The sequence below is a fragment of the Carassius carassius genome, chromosome 46 (assembly GCF_963082965.1).
Source record: "Carassius carassius chromosome 46, fCarCar2.1, whole genome shotgun sequence".
In the NCBI taxonomy this organism is placed as follows: Eukaryota; Metazoa; Chordata; class Actinopteri; order Cypriniformes; family Cyprinidae; genus Carassius; species Carassius carassius.
The window spans coordinates 25,441,868-25,458,608 of record NC_081800.1 but is presented as its reverse complement, the minus strand read 5'-3'; the positions used below and the strand labels follow the sequence as shown (position 1 = coordinate 25,458,608).

The following is a 16,741-nucleotide window of genomic DNA, read 5'->3' as shown; positions in this document are numbered from 1 at the left end:
ATGTGAGATAAACTGATTATTTTAGACTGTCATTGAATGCATTCAGTGACTTCATGTGTCAAAGTTTACAGACAGGGCCCAGGTCTCTCAACACACTACAGACAGTCATTGGTCTCCATCTAGTGGTGAAATATAGAATCTACAGCAAGAGTGAATTAATCTTTCTCTATAGTTCTAAAATATTAGCTCGAAAATATTAGTTCTTAACAATAAACAATAATATTTGGGAATGTGCAAATCAATTTCTCAAATGTGTGCAAACTGTGTTTTAGCTTTCAATGTGACTTTAGTAAATTAAAAGCATACAGTCATGAATTCAAACATGGTATAAAGAGAATGTGAACAAGTTAATAAACTGAAAAATTCTTTAGCTGCAAGCAAGCTTAACTGATTTCATGATGTGAACCTGTCACATGTTCTCTGTCTCTATGAACTGTTGTTTAGTCCTGTTACCTGTTTCTTCTGTAGTCTCTGTTGTAGCTGGACCTGCCTTGACCGAAGCAGAATAACCCTGCGCTGGATCCATTCTTTGGTCGAGTTTTCTGTAATGTTGGATGAACTTAGCGACGAGGGAGGAGAGTAAGATCAAAATCTAACTTTTATCAAATATGCAATAATTTAAAAAACAAGAAAGAGGAACCAAACAATCTCAAGAGCAGAACTGAGGACACTGACAACATCCACAAAATACAAGACTTGACTAAAATCACAGGAAACATATGAACAGAGTAATAACGAGACACACCTACACAATCTGAGTAATGAGAGGAGGCAGAATAACTACAGAAAGAGCACAGAAGAGACAGGAAGCAGGAAACTAGGTTAAACAAAGATGCAAAGAGACAGGGGACATGAAACACAGACAGTATATCTTCACTGAGAACACACAACCTCAAGATACCTGTAAATATTCATCAGCATGTGGGTTTTCATTGTGATTTTCATCAATGTTAAAGGTAAGATATAATCTCATAATCTTTTTTTTTTTTTGCCATTTGATGTTAATTAATTTTTCTCTGGTCGGATAACCTAATGAAACTGGTTCAGTAGATACTAGTCAGTGTACTGTGCTAGTACTCTTCTATTCTTAAAATATGCAACTAGTAATGTTAAAGTAAACGTGTTTAATAAAACTTTAATAATGAACCATCACCGTTCGACAGTCTCGTAGAGTCAATCTAGAAATGCTCTCGCTCTTAACCTTGAGTTTTAGTGTGAAAAGGCAGGTTTATATACTTTGTTCAGTATCTTTGATGCAGTAAATATCATAATAGTAAACGGATGTTGTGAGTACGTTACTATGTTTCTAATCTTTTTATATCCAAATGTAGTTTGAAGTAATTAGTAAGTAATTGAAAGTAATTGGTCAAGTCTTTGTCTCTGGAAAAACTCTGTAAGATCATCTCTGGTTGATGCATTATACACACATCATAAAACAAACAAAAATCTATGCATGCGTCACTTTAACAGAAAGGTTATGATCTGATAACTGGTAAGAGTTATGGACATTTTCTTTGTGGTTCAGAGCTGGGAGGAAGTCACACATATGCAAGTCCTTTAGGTTTCAAACCTGACAACAATCAAACTAAGACAAGTCGACACAATTAAATGTTAAATTCTGTGGAAAACTCATGCACACAAAGGACTAAACAGCTATTAATGAAAGTGACGTGACATTCGGCCAAGTATGGTGACCCATACTCAGAATTTGTGCTCTGCATTTAACCCATCCGAAGTGCACACACACAGAGCAGTGAACACACACACACACTGTGAACACACACCCGGAGCAGTGGGCAGCCATTTATGCTGCGGCGCCCGGGGAGCAGTTGGGGGTTCGGTGCCTTGCTCAAGGGCACCTAAGTCGTGGTATTGAGGGTGGTGAGAGAACTGTACATGCACTCCCCCCACCCACAATTCCTGCCGGCCCGAGACTCGAACCCACAACCCTTCGATTGTGAGTCCGATTCTCTAACCACCAGGCCACGACTTCCTTAAATGATGCACACTTTACTATTTTAACCACAAATCAGTGATCAGGAAATGAGCCTTTCACTTTGCTCTCTTTAAGTGTTTAAGGTGGGTGAGTGCCAGAAAAGGAAATACGTACAAGTGAAATGAAGGCATTAAATAAACAGAAGTGTGAGAGGTTTCACTTAACCTTCAGTTCAAACAATTACTGTATGCTTCATTCTCGAGCTCAGAAGAAAAGAAGGCAAGCATTACAAACACAGACACAAACATATTTAATGCATTTAATATTGTTTCAGCTCTAGTGAGCGCTGGATGGGATGAGGTGAAGACCGTGATGGAAGGAGATGTTCTCACTCTACACACAGGAGCTACTCAACTACATAAAAACACTGAGACTTTATGGTTTTATAAAAGTGACAGTCTTGCTACACGTATAGCACAGATGAATAAGAAGAATGGTTTTACAGATTATGAAAATAAACTTGCTGGAAGATTGCATCTGGATCAAGAGAGCGGATCATTGACCATCTGGAATATCAGATGCAGTGATTCTGGAGTTTATGAAGTATCGCTCACCAACGGGTTAAACATCTCTGAGAGGAAGATCAGAGTTGATGTGTATGGTACGTTACAGCTGCTGCCATACAAACAATAAATAATGCATTAATATTGTCCGCTGAATGACAAAAGATCATGGTATAAGAGAGATCATCCACAGTGTGCATTAGACCTCAAAATCATGCTTTAAACTTGTTTAATCCACATCTATACTCTCAGAAAAAAAGGTACAAAAGCTGTCTCTGGGGCAGTAGTACCTTTACAAAAGGTACACCTTTGTACCTAAAGAGTGCTTGTTAGAACCTTAAAGATACATATTAGTATTTAAATGTACATATTAGTATCTAAAAGGTACAAAAGTATGCCTTTTGAAAAGGTACTGCCCCAGTGACAGATTTTGTACCTTTTTTCTGAGAATGTGGTTGTGGATTATCTCTTACATTATATTCATAATTAATATTCAAATATCATAATGATGTAGATGAGATGTTATTTAATTAATAAAGATCTGTTTGATTGAATGGTTTCTGCAAAATGTGGCTATTAAACAAACTTTTTGTCTTGTCCTGAAGCACCTGTGTCTGTACCTGTGATTGTGCAGCGGTCCACAGGTGAGTCTTTGGAGTCACTTCACTTGTTGCTGTCTTGTCCTGTAGGGTTCTTCTAAACTTGAAGCTTGTTTTTGAGTCAGTAAAGCAACAAAATAAAGTCTGTCTGAACTTTAACACTGAAATGTAACATATACAAACCAAATCTCTATCAGGTTCTTTAAAACAGCCAGAAGAAACGGAGGATTTCTGCTCTGTGTTCTGCTCGGTGAAGAATGATCGAGACGTGTCTATCTCGTGGTATAAAGGGAGTGAAATAGTGAATCAGAACAGCAATCCTGATCTCAGCATCAATCTCAGTTTATCATTAGATCTTCATTATAATGATTCAGAGACCTACAGATGCACGGCTGTGAATCCAGTGAGCAATAAGAGCGTCCGTCTTCACAAGAAAGAGATCTGCTCACCACAGGAAGGTATGACACACAAACTATTTACCACAGAACTCTCTGCCTGTCGTAATTACCTCTGTACAGCGTTTTCACAAAGACATTAAATGGCACAGAAGATGTTTATGAACACGTCTCATCTCTTTCAGATTGTCTGGATAACTGTGGCGTCTCTGAGGCTCTGGTTCGTCTGGTTCTGTCTGGTCTGGTGGGAATCGCCGCTGTTTTATTTCTGGTTGAACATCTGAGGTTCTGCTCATCTCAGAGAAGAGCTGCTTCTTCTGTGTGATTGTGACTTGCACAAGAGTTTGCAGGGTGTTATCTATGACATCGGTTTGCAAAGTGCGTTCACACGTGTGACTGAAGCACCGGTTGGTTGCAGAATTCTTTATTTATTGCTGTGGAGATAAAAGTATCTGCTAAAATAATGTAAATTTACTAGAGTAAATGTGACCTGTATGCTTTGAAAGTAAATAAAATGCACTCAAACATTTATGCACATAGTAAAACGTAAGTATATTCGTTTGCAAGTGCATGCGACAATATCTATGAATGTATTGATTTTTCGTTTGTTTGACTGTTATTATTATTGTTAATAATGTATTAAAGTTTTCGTTTTGGCTGAACTTTAATATACTGTAAATGCATCAGCTGGTAGCGTTAACGTTATCACCAGCTTATAGCGTACGCACTGTGTAGGCTATACTCAACAATTTAGTGTATGAATTATATATATGTATATTTTGTCATTTATAATAGCCTCAACCCCCCTTCGATACATAATAAAAGTTGCAACAGTTCAGTGCATATGACTGCATAAAAATAAAAAAAACTTTCACACTCACATTTTTTTATCTCGGTTATTTAAGTGCATCATCCGGGTATGAAAGTGCTCTTCTCTTTTTGCAATTTTCAGTGTGAACGCACAACTCTTGCATTCTTTACATTACAAAACGTTATAGAAAAGTGCATAAGTACGTGATTTGTGACGCACCCTATCGTGTTAGACGTTAAAATTCTTCACTGTGTGCTTTAAATGCAATGGCTATTCAGATGGCATAAAACAAAAACTTGTCACTAAACAACATTTTCTCACACCGTATAACAACAATTACTATTTTTGCATTATTGTAAGGTGTAGGTTTAGAATTGGGATCGGTGTAGACGTCAATAAAACAAAATCTAATAGGTAGAAAATTAATTTATTGTCATTTCCGTTTATTTTTTATTTTTTTTTGCAGTATCCCTTCTAGCAGAGCTACAACCTTGGTCACGTGGTTTTTCCTCAGGTCAGGATGGACCAATCACAGTCGATTATTATTAGTTAATGAGCCCTTTAAAAATATTATTCATAGAGGACACTTCAATCAAATGAGTTTCATATTTATACAAAAAAAATCAATATGTTTTCCTGAGATTTAAATCTCTGGGCCACACAGCGCCCGCTGCTGGAGTAACAACTGAACGCGACGCGCGTCAAACGCTCTTCGGCTCGAGTGCACGCGCCGGTTTCAGACCGGCGTCTTTGATGACGTGTTGCCGTTGAAGATGGCGGAAGTTCACTCCTGATCTGAGCCGGAGTCGCTCGGTGAGGATTGTCTAATAAACTATCTGAAGACGGATTCGGTTTGGCTTCACGTCTCACATCTGACCCACCGATAGATTCGGGTAAGAGATGAACGGCTGATCGAGACCGCGCGCTGTAGTTGAACGCTTATCTCTGTGCATTGCGTTATAGCGACACTGAGGCGTGTTGACAGCTCGACCAATCTCTTTGATATTTCAAACTCATATAAATATAACAGTTTTGTCAGTGGGAATCGATCAACATGTGTTTAAAGATGTTTCTGAGCGTTTTCGTCTACTTTTTGACTATGAACACATGTGGCGTGTTAAAACGGTCATATTCGGCTTGAGTTTGTTGTTGGTTTTGTTTTCAGCTGATTTGATGATTTAAATATTTCCTAGCTAAACAGGTTTGTCCTGAAACTGCTTGAATGATCTCCATCAACATTTAGTCTGGTAAACTATCATTGAAAACAGAATATTAATACTATGATATATTGCTATTATACCATGGTATTAAAATAGACATGGTATTTCCAAGAATACTATGGTATTGAACACCTATGGTACATATTAAATAGCACAATCAAACGATTAATCGCGATTAATCGCATCTAGATTAAGTACTGTAAATACGTTTTTGTTTACATAATGTGTTTGTACTTTGTATATTTATTATGTATATATATATAAATACACACACATGCATGTATATAATCAAGAACATTTTTTGTATATAGATAAAATATGTGTATTCATATATAATATAAATTCTATATGGATATAAATGCACTTGTAAAATATATACATGTATGCTGCAAAGTACACATGCTTATATTATATAAACACAAACTTAGTATTTTTCATGTGATTAGCACTGATATAAAATTCACTTTTATAAGTTTAGGGAGACAAAAGTACCATAGTAATGGCCTATCGTGGTTACCTTGTGGTATTATTTAAATTATATTGGAATATCATGCAAATACGGCGGTGTTGAAAAAAATACAGAGTCATTACCAAACACCTTTTCAACTTCTGCTTCACTATACAATGGTTTCACTATGATGATATTTAATAAAGGCCTGAAAGCAGCTTACAGTGTTTTAAGGAGGTACATTGCATGAGTTTACAATACTAGCAATGACTTTAGTAACTGGTATTTTGGAGGAAACTATTACTATGCTAATAATTCAATACCACGACTTAGGTGCCCTTGAGCAAGGCATCGAACCCCCAACTGCTCCCCGGGCGCCGCAGCATAAATGGCTGCCCACTGCTCCGGGTGTGTGCTCACAGTGTGTGTGTGTGTGTTCACTGCTCTGTGTGTGTGCATTTCGGATGGGTTAAATGCAGAGCACAAATTCTGAGTATGGGTCACCATACTTGGCTGAATGTCACTTCACTTTTTCTAAATCTGTTTTGTGTTGATCCACTCTGGAACCGTTTTGCGTTGAAGATATAAGTCATATTATGTGTTAAAAAGTAACGTAATGCATTACTTTCCACAACTAAGTAACCCAGTTAGTTATTTTTTATGGCGCAATGCAATATTATAATAGTGAATAATAAATTTCTATGGACAACACACAAGTTAGCTGTATTCGAAGACAGAGACTTTATATATAGAAGTAATATTTGGCAATCTTACCTGATTAGTCAAGTAAATAGCCAACAGATTAATCGATTCGAACATAATCGTTAATAGTTTTGGTTATAAAATGCCATCACAATCAAATATTCCAGACAGCGACGTGATATTACCAATCACTGTACTTCAGCAGTACACTTTTGTAATGAGTTTTTAAAAGAAGTTATTGGATTATAAGCGTTGCTAGGGTGTTCTAAGTGGTTGCTAGGTGGTTAATATCTCTGATATACAGTGGCATGCGAAAGTTTGGGAACCCCTGTTAACAGTTAAACTGAGAATGTTCTTCAGAAAAATCATTAAGCTCCTGCAGATTCTTCAGTTTTCCAGCATCTTTAGCATATTCGAACCCTTTCCAGCAGTGACTATGATTTTGAGATACATCTTTTCACACTGAGGACAATCGAGGTACTCAAACACAACTATTAAAAAAAGGTTCCAACGTTCACTGATGTTCCAGAAGGAAACAAGATGCATTAAGAGCTGGGGGTGAAAACTTCTGAACACGATGAAGATGGCCAAATATTTCTTATCTTGTTGAAATCATTTTTTTTTTCCATTTTAGTTCTGCCCTTCGTAAGCAACAGGCGTTACTTGTATGTTTCCCGGAACACAAATTAAGTACAATTGACCTTGATCTTCAAATTCCAAAAGTATTCACCCCCCCCCCCCCCAGCTCTTAATGCATCTTGTTTCCTTCTGGAGCATCAGTGAACGTTGGACCCTTTTTTATTAGTTTTTTAAAATTAATTTTGTCTTGTGGACTATATGCAAACATCTTTTATGTACAATATCTTACTCCGGACAGTACTAAATAAAAAATAACATGCATTTGTTATGATCTCTCTTATTTTTTAAAAATTATTCACATTTTCACAGATACTGCAAGGGTTTCCCAAACTTTCGCATGCCACTCTACCAGTAACAAAATGTTTTGTTATGGTTTTTATGCAGGATCTTTTGTTTATTTTATCACCACGGACACGCCCTCCCTCTGACATATAGCCCCGCCCCCAAACTCACGCCATTGGTCGAGTGAGTTGTTGTTATGTTACACATCTCAAACAAACAAACAGACTGACGTTTGGAAAGGGTGTTTGACTCTTCAGTGATTAAATGGAAGTCACTGCTCATTAAACTGAAAGCAGAAAGAGCTGATCGGGAGGAAATAGCAGAAGTCTTTGGTTTTCCTGTGCCAATTCTCTCGCTGGATGAGTGATATTTAGATTACGAGAGAACACATCTGTCATCATCTCTAACCTGGAAGCATAACAGTGGCATTTAAATAGCGTTAGCTGGTGTTTTTTCCCGTTCTTCTGGGCTGTTATTGTGGACCGACACACGATCAGCGATGATGAATAATTAACCCAAAGATCAGCTCGAGTGAAAGTTTATTCAGATCTCGGTTTGATTGTGATGTAACTGGAGGAGAAGTTACCGAGCCCAGGATCTCAGAGAAAGACAATCTCATTTTGTTCTCCTCTTTAAAAGATATCGAACTCTGTGTGGATTGTCTAGTTTCATCATTAACTGTGGTTTTCAGCTTTGGAGTATGGTGAGCTTGATTTGTTTCTTTGAGTTTCGGTTCCTCTGTCATGCCGAATAAGTCAGGCATTTCTTGGAAAAATTGCGTAATATTTTAATGTCTTGTCATAGTCATCCAATCTGACCTAGTTTAACTGGAAACTTTTCAACTAGATTTTTACTGTTGTTTTTAACTTTGTGCATTAAATATTTTGAATGCTTGGCGACATTATTTGTAATTGTTTTTATAAATCTAAAAATAAAAATATATTAAATATTATATATTAAAAAAATGGCGGCTGGCCAATATTTAATACTTTTAAATATTATAAAAAATAAATAATAATTCCAGCAAAAACAATTTAAAATTGATCAGTAAAGACATTTATAATGTTACAAAAGATTTCTATTTCAAATAAACGGTGTTCTTCTGAACATTTTATATTCATCAAAATACCCTAAAACACCATGCATCACAGTTTCCACAAAAATATTGTGGAGCACAACTGTTTTTAACATGGATAATAATCAGAAATGTTTCTTGAGCAGTAAATCATCATATTATTCTGATTTCTGAAGATCATGTGACACTGAAGACTGGAGGAATGATGCTGAAAATACAGCTTTGATCGCAGAAATAAATTTTTATTTAACAGAGATTCACATAGAAAACAGTTATTTTGAAATTGTAAAACTATTTCACAATATTACAATTTTTTTTTGTAATTTTAATCAAATAAATGGTGAGCACAAGAGACTTCTTTCAAACACATTAAAAGTCTTACAGACATCAAACCGTTGTCTGGCAGTGTATATTTTGTGAGATATTAACATGTCTTTGAAGTTACTTTTTAGGGCTGTTAATCTATGCAAATTGCTTAGAAAAATCCCTGTGATTTAAAAAAAATCGGTCTACTGTATAAAAAGTAGATTTACAAGTTCCCACGCTGGTATAAACTTAGTCGAAGTCTAATGAGCTCTTTTGAGGAAGTAGGAAGTCTACTGAAGTGGTTGCTATTTTTATTATTATTATCTTTGTTGTGAGATTCGTGTCATCATCAGATCTATATCTTTAGATTTATTTTGGATGTCAGTAAGCAGAACTGCATGTTGCTTGTGCCATGCAGCTGTAATGTTGTGAGAATGACAAGCTTCAGTGTGCATCATTAATAGCAGCTGGATGTTAATGTGTTGTGTGTTTTTTGTGCTGCAGGTCTGAGTGTAGTCCTGTCATGGCCTGCAGTGTTGCTAAAGCAGGCTCTGCTAATGGCTTCCCTATGAAAGCGCAGCTGCAGATCGTGGGTATGTTTGCATATGTTTCCACCTGGGATCTTATCTGATGGGACTTTCTTCCTCATCCACGAGCATCTGATCGCTGGACTTTGATGTTCTGTCACATTCATAAACACTAATATTTCAATTCTGATTGTGTCACGGAGCCGAGGTGCACAGGTCCCAGTTTTCCATCTCTGTCTCTATTATTGCAAATAAAATAGAATTAAAGGTAAAAAAAATCTAAAAGAATATCACAGACATAGGAAACACTAATCTACTGAACAACAACATTGTGCAATTTGGACCAGAAGTAATGTAAAGTAAATATAAATATTAAATTTTTAAGATTCCATCTTAATTGTTTCAGTTAGCATTAACAGAATTTGTCTTGAAGTTATATTTTGCTCATATGGTGAACGTAATATTTCATGTTTCTCAATAGCTAAAGACTGGTGTTATTTTATTTAATTATTTATATAATATTACCATTTTTATTAATATCTTATTTTAGCTTTAGTTTAATATTTTCCATTTTAAAAAGCAAGTTATGTGCTTTTTAATTTTTTTTATTCATTTTTGTTTTAGGATTAATTTTTTTCACTGGTTTAATTTTTTACATTTATTTCTAAATTTAGTTCTTAAACTTATTTCAGTCATTTGCAAAGTTTTTCATCTAATATTTTATTTTATTTCAGCCCTATTTCAATAAAAAAAATTTTTTAGATACTTTTACTAATTTTAAAGGAATTTGGAATTTAAAAAAAACTTTTGATAAAAAGCTTGATAATTAGTAACACATGAAAGCAACAAAAAAAAAACAGAGCAAATTAAAAACAAGAAAGCACATAAATGCATACATCACATTTGTTTTAATATGTAAATTTGTGCATATTTAATGCACATCATTTTTAAATGAACCTGTACTTCTCAACACAGCTCTTTTCTGTGGTAATGTTTCGTGAAAGATCAGAAGTCAGCATGGATGCACCGTATTGTTTTGACCATTTCTTCCTGTTTCCAGTGATCTCGGCCAAACTCAAGGACAACAAGAAGAACTGGTTTGGCCCGAGTCCGTACGTGGAGGTGTGTGTGGACGGCCAGTCCAAAAAGACAGAGAAATGCAGCAACACACACTCGCCCAAATGGAAGCAGCCGCTCACTGTGTGAGTTTGTCTTGATTTCAGGCTTGTATTTGTGATTTTGCACAGGCTCGACCAGTTCCTGTTGCTCATTGTCATACAGCTCGATTCTCTATTAAACTGCGTTCATCTTCCTGACGTGAAGTGATTGTTAAACAATCAGCGGCGATGACATTAGAACTGATTATAGACTGTGTGTAGGGTGTGTTTGCTGAGTGGAGTGTGTGTGTGTGTTTGTCCATCAGGATCGTGACTCCGTTCAGCAAACTGATCTTCCGTGTTTGGAGTCACCAGACGCTGAAGTCTGATATTCTTCTGGGTGTGGGCAGCCTCGACATCAGCCAGACGCTCAAAACACACGACATGAAGAGTGAGTGTTTCTGTGTTTCTGCTCTGCTGCTTTAACCACAGCAACCACATTAAAGGGTTAGTTCATCAAAAAATGAAAATTATGTAATAACTCACCCTTCATGTCGTTCCAAACCCGTAAGACCTCCGTTTATCTTCGGGACACAGTTTAAGATATTTTAGATTTAGTCCGAGAGCTCTCAGTCCCTCCATTGAAGCTGTGTGTACGGTCTACTGTCCATGTCCAGAAAGGTAAGAAAAACATCATCAAAGTAGTCCATGTGACATCAGAGGCTCAGTTAGAATTTTCTGAAGCATCGAAAATACATTTTGGTCCAAAAATAACAAAAACGACGACTTTATTCAGCATTGTCTTCTCTTCCGTGTCTGTTGTGAGAGAGAGTTAAAATCAAAGCAGCTGGATATACGGTTCACGAACTAATAATTCGATGTAACTGGATCTTTTTGAAACAGTTCACCAAATCGAACTGAATCGTTTTAACCCTCTGAAGTCGATTAACGCGGATACACGTTTTGAGTCATTTTCTCCTGATAACCCCGAAAAGAACTTAAATTACACTTTCAGTTTTAATCGTACAGATAAGAGCAATACATCAATCGAATCTGTATAGGGTCTACTTTTTTTTTGGATACAGACATAATAACAACAAAACTTTGTGCACTTATAAAATAAAGATAACAAACAAGGTGTGCTGTCTGCAGCCTTTGTATGCGCTGATCTTTATTTACAAACACGTCATTTAAATGAACTGTAACTCCGTGAATACTCAACGAAGAGACATGAGAGATATATCTATAGAAAGCTTGACATGTCTACTTTTACACTAAACAAGTGCCGCCGAAAACAGATATTCTGTGATAAAGTAATCCATATTTAAACAACGCGATGTCTGTTTTTCATGTCTCCCTTCATTATATCTAATGTGACCACGCCCCCGCGCTGAACGCGCTATTCAGATTCAAACTGAAGCGCGCGGCTTGAATACGCCCATAACAGAAGAAAAAACAGACAGACTGTTCTTCAAGTTTTTATTTTACTGTTTGCTTCGCGATGAGAGGAATAAGACATAATTCACCCCAAAAAGATGTGATGTGGTTGAGGATTTGAGAAATGGATTTCCTCAGAAAAAAAAGAATGAAGCACTTTATTCAGCAGAGATCATTAACATGAGTAAGTCTCTTTTTATTTATTTATATACCTGTACTAGTTTTTACATAACGTGTAAACATTTTACTTGTTAGACTTTTTCCAAAGACTTTTTCCAAACTATAATTCCTGACTAAATGTACAATCAAGTGAAACATTGTGAAGTTTCAATAACAATATACAATACTATACCATTCAAAAGCTTGATGTAAATAATATAAATGTAACAAATAAATAACTATAGGCTAAGAAATGTAAAAACAATGCTGTTCTTTCAATTTATTCCCCCTAAAAAACCTAAAAAATATTCTCAGCTCTTTTCAACATTAATAATAATAATAATAAAATACAAAAATAAATGTTTTTTTGTAGAAAATAAGATCGTTAAAAGGATTTCTGAAGGATTGTGTGACCCGAGTATTGATGCCAAAAAATCAGTTTGAAAGTCAGCTTTGATTGTTTCTAATAAACTGTTTAACTCCTCCCCCAAGTGGATATTAAATTATGTTGTGGGATAATTAAATATATTCTAAATAAACTACAAACATAAAATTATATAGATTTATTTTGTTCTCACATTCTCTCTTGTAACTCCTCCCTCACAGTGGCACAGATGACTGAGAGGCTCATTATGCAGCTCATTATGCAGCTCATTATGCAGCTCATTATGCAGCTCATTATGCGGGCCTTTGTCTTCTCAGGTGTAAATCACAATGATATTCATGATAGTTGACGCCTACTCGCATATGACTTTTACCAACAAAAAGTGTCTTAGAAAATGTAAATCAATATATTGTTTTCTGTGAGTGAGTAAACAAGATGATTTTCACATAATTTAGAAAAAAAAATTCTAGGCTACAAGCTCCAGTTCTCAAAAGTCCCGGGAACCAATGTTCTCTATGTGTTTTTTTTTGCCTTTTTCAAGTGTTTTAACATTTTTAGTTTTTCACTAACCACACATATTTTTTTTCTCAAAAACACAATCATGTACATACATGCATTTTACATATTATTATAGCCCAGTTTGTGCTGATTACAGTGAGATTAGACTTTACACATTCAGATATTTATAAGAAACTGAAAAAAGCACAAATGTCAGGGCATGACAAAACTTCTCCAGGCCCCAAAAATACTCTTAGACTCCAGAGGGTTAATCGGTTCGCGTCTCCAATACGCATTAATCCACAAATGACTTAAGCTGTTAACTTTTTTAATGTGGCTGACACTCCCTCTGAGTTCAAACAAACCAATATCCCGGAGTAATTCATTTACTCAAACAGTACACTGACTGAACTGCTGAGAAGAGAGAACTGAAGATGAACACTGAGCCGAGCCAGATAATGACTTGTTCACAGGTGAAGAACCGTTTCTGTCAGACGCGTCCGATTCGAGAACCGAGGAGCTGATGATACTGCGCACGTGTGATTCAGTGTGAAACAGACCGACACACAGAGCATCTGAACCGAACTGATTCTTTTGGTGATTGATTCTGAACTGATTCTGGGCTAATGTTATGAGCGCGGGTAAACCGAAGGCTTGAATCAAGGGCAATCATCGCCAATGACACCATTATACGTCAAGCGCAAAAGAACCGTTGAACTGTTTTCTTCAACCGATTTATTGAATCGAACTGTCCGAAAGAACTACTGGTGATCCGAAAACCGATGCTACCGGTTCTTGACTCGTGAATGAGTGTCTTTTGTTCGTTATTTGGCTCGGCTCGGTGTTCATCTTCAGTTCTCTCTTCACAGCAGTTCGGTCAGTGTACTGTTTGAGTAAATGAATTACTCCGGGATATTGGTTTGTTTGAACTCAGAGGGAGTGTCAGCCACATTAAAAAAGTTAACAGCTTAAGTCATTTGTGGATTAATGCGTATTGGAGATGCGAACCGTTTAAAACGATTCAGTTCGATTTGGTGAACTGGTTCAAAAAGATCTGGTTACATCGAATGATTCGTTCGTGAACCGGATATCACAAACTTTGTTTTGAACTCTCTCACAACAGACACGGAAGAGAAGACAATGCTGAATAAAGTCGTAGTTTTTGCTATTTTTGGACCAAAATGTATTTTCGATGCTTCAGAAAATTCTAACTGAGCCTCTGATGTCACATGGACTACTTTGAAGATGTTTTTCTTACCTTTCTGGACATGGACAGTAGACCGTACACACAGCTTCAATGGAGGGACTGAGAGCTCTCGGACTAAATCTAAAATATCTTAAACTGTGTTTCGAAGATAAATGGAGGTCTTACGGGTTTGGAACGACATGAGGGTAAGTTATTAATTACATAATTTTGATTTTTGGGTGAACTAACCCTTTAAAGAAGCAGGGTTTCCTCCTTCGTGTTTGTTTTTAAAAAGCAGAAATTACTTCTTTCTCTCTTTTTCTTTTTTGAGTTTTAAAAAGTATACATATTTTTGTTATCGGAATTCTCCTCACACATATCATACAACAAATACCAGTAAACAACTAGCTCTGACAGGAGTTATAATATTAGACAGACTAGATTAGTAAGTGATTGTATCTTTAAATCTCATGTAATGTTAAATTATATTATTAAATCTAATATAGTAAAATCAATTTATTATATATCATTTGTTATGTAGATGTAAAACGTAAAATAAATAATAAAAAATTTAATTTGAATTAAAAATGTTTTTGTTTTTCTGCATTTATTGTTTTATGTAACATGCAAAAGTTACAGTTTAAATATTCCTAAAAAAAAGTTAATTACATTTTTTTAATTAGAATTTGTATTTTATCATTTAAATTAAATTATTATATTAAATTTTCATAATTTTTATATAAAATCTCACTATACTTTTATCATTCAAAAATGAATTTTAGAAATATACATATAATTATGTAAGGTTTTATCTATTTTTCTGAATTTACTTTGTCACATATTATGACAAAAGCTATGTTTACCAGCTGTGACACACAATATCCCAAATAAAATGTATTAATAATTACAGGATTTATAATTTCTATTATATAATAAAAAATGTTATAGTTGTGGAATTTTTATAATGTAATTATAACACGCATATATAATTCACAAATCATTCAATAATAAAAAATTATAGATGTATATTTATTTTATATAATATAATAATAATTGATTTAATTATATTAGTTGAATTTTGTTAAATAATTTCTATAATATAGACATATTTTAAATAAATAAATAATAAATAATATATATATATAAAAACAATCTTTTTTTCCCTGTTTTCAGCAGCTGATTGTGTTTGTTCTGAGCGTATCAGACGGTTTTCTTCATCCATCTCTCTCTTCGGTTGTGTCTCTTTCAGTCTGTGAGGTGGTGCAGATGCTGAAGCTGTACACAGACAGAGATCATTCGGACCACATCGGGGATCTGTCCGTGTGTTTGGACGGTCTGACGGTGGATCCCGAAGCGTTCCAGTCGGCCGAGGCCAACAACAAGAGTCAGTCGCTCTGTTTGTTAGAACAACACTTAATATTTGACGCCAAAAAGATCACAATTAACTGATGTTATTGTTTTCCAGATACTTTAAATGGGGAATCTGAGATTCATGAAGACTTAAGCAGAAGGTATCTCCAGATTAGTCAAAATGCAAGAGTAAATGAAGAGATTTTAGCACACACAGTTTCTTAAAGGGGTCATATGAGGCTTTTTTTAAAAGATCTTTGACAAGCAAAACTCTGCATTTGAACATTCAATAGCTAATAACAAAACATACTTAAAGTAGCTGATTCAGAAGTGCCAGATTGCCAAACGGTTGTCCATAAAATGCGTTGCTGTTCTGTTTTAATTAATCTTTAAGATTTCTAAATGCATCTACTTTCAGAAGACCAAATAAAATGCTTTTGGTTTCTCCTATATACACACACATCTCCCTGACATGACAACTTCAGCACTGTGTTACTGAAACCACGCCTTCTTTCTTTCCACACAGTGATGTAGACGTGTGGGGGCGTGTTCAAATGAGGTGTTTTAGGGGGCGTGGCAGAGTCTTAACTTTGATAAAGAATATCTCTTTGGATTTGAGACTTAAGTCTTTGAAACTTCACAGATCTTATTTATGCACCAAGAATTTGTAACACTTCAAAGAGAAAGGAAAAATTTAAATTGCATCATATGACCCCTTTAAGTTGTAATTTGGCTTGTGACATGTCACATGTCTCTAATCATTTTACATATGAGATTTCCAACTAAGCATCTGAATCTGATGTCTTGTGTTTTTCTGGAGAAGCAGAGATCCATCTCCATCGGTCTCAGACGCTCAGGATCAGTCGTTGGCTCCGAAAGGCCGTGTGAACGGAATGGACTCTCCTACGGTGTCATCCAGAGGGTCGCGACCCCTGAGACCCCCTCGACCCTCGCGACCTCCCCCGCCGACCCCACACAGACACACGTCTTCCCCAGGTGAGACCGGATACACGGACATATTCGCTCATAGCATTTAGATGTTTCATGCTCTGCTATTTTATGACGAAATATGATGAAGTCAAAAATAAGTTTTTTTTTGGTAGATTTTTGGCCAGCGTCAGCTGAT

The 16,741-nt window shown here is 35.8% G+C and overlaps 2 protein-coding genes across 6 annotated transcripts in view; both read left to right on the top strand.

The window, feature by feature from the left end:
- Window positions 1–651: 651 nt before the first annotated feature.
- On the top strand, window positions 652–4,182 carry LOC132129253 (SLAM family member 5-like). 2 transcript variants are annotated; one of them, XM_059540770.1, is made up of 5 exons: window positions 652–956; window positions 2,271–2,597; window positions 3,105–3,143; window positions 3,296–3,556; window positions 3,679–4,182. In XM_059540770.1, the coding sequence occupies exons 1-5, from the start codon at window positions 920–922 to the stop codon at window positions 3,816–3,818; spliced, it is 804 nt and encodes a 267-aa protein (XP_059396753.1). In that variant the 5' UTR covers window positions 652–919; the 3' UTR covers window positions 3,819–4,182. The 2 variants fall into 2 exon arrangements, with proteins under 2 accessions (XP_059396753.1, XP_059396754.1); XM_059540771.1 differs by lacking the exon at window positions 3,105–3,143.
- An 870-nt stretch (window positions 4,183–5,052) lies between these two features.
- The window catches only part of LOC132128928 (E3 ubiquitin-protein ligase Itchy-like), a 28,616-nt gene continuing 16,927 nt past the window's right edge, over window positions 5,053–16,741 (top strand). Inside the window, exons 1-7 of one of the 4 annotated variants that reach the window (XM_059540335.1) lie at window positions 5,053–5,197; window positions 9,481–9,569; window positions 10,564–10,705; window positions 10,927–11,051; window positions 15,515–15,649; window positions 15,731–15,776; window positions 16,442–16,611. In XM_059540335.1, the coding sequence (XP_059396318.1) occupies window positions 9,500–9,569; window positions 10,564–10,705; window positions 10,927–11,051; window positions 15,515–15,649; window positions 15,731–15,776; window positions 16,442–16,611 (688 nt within the window). In that variant the 5' untranslated portion in view covers window positions 5,053–5,197; window positions 9,481–9,499. Of the gene's footprint in view, window positions 5,198–7,840; window positions 8,299–9,480; window positions 9,570–10,563; window positions 10,706–10,926; window positions 11,052–15,514; window positions 15,650–15,730; window positions 15,777–16,435; window positions 16,612–16,741 lie in introns of those variants that run through there. The other 3 variants (XM_059540334.1, XM_059540332.1, XM_059540333.1) reach the window with 3 other exon arrangements.

What these genes read in the sequence shown, in the direction of transcription:
- LOC132129253 (XM_059540770.1), top strand. Translation starts at nt 920, where the DNA reads ATGTGGGTTTTCATTGTGATTTTCATCAATGTTAAAG. An exon ending in GATTGTGCAGCGGTCCACAG is followed by an intron (nt 3,144 to 3,295) that starts GTGAGTCTTTGG and finishes AATCTCTATCAG; the next exon opens with GTTCTTTAAAACAGCCAGAA. An exon ending in GATCTGCTCACCACAGGAAG is followed by an intron (nt 3,557 to 3,678) that starts GTATGACACACA and finishes CATCTCTTTCAG; the next exon opens with ATTGTCTGGATAACTGTGGC.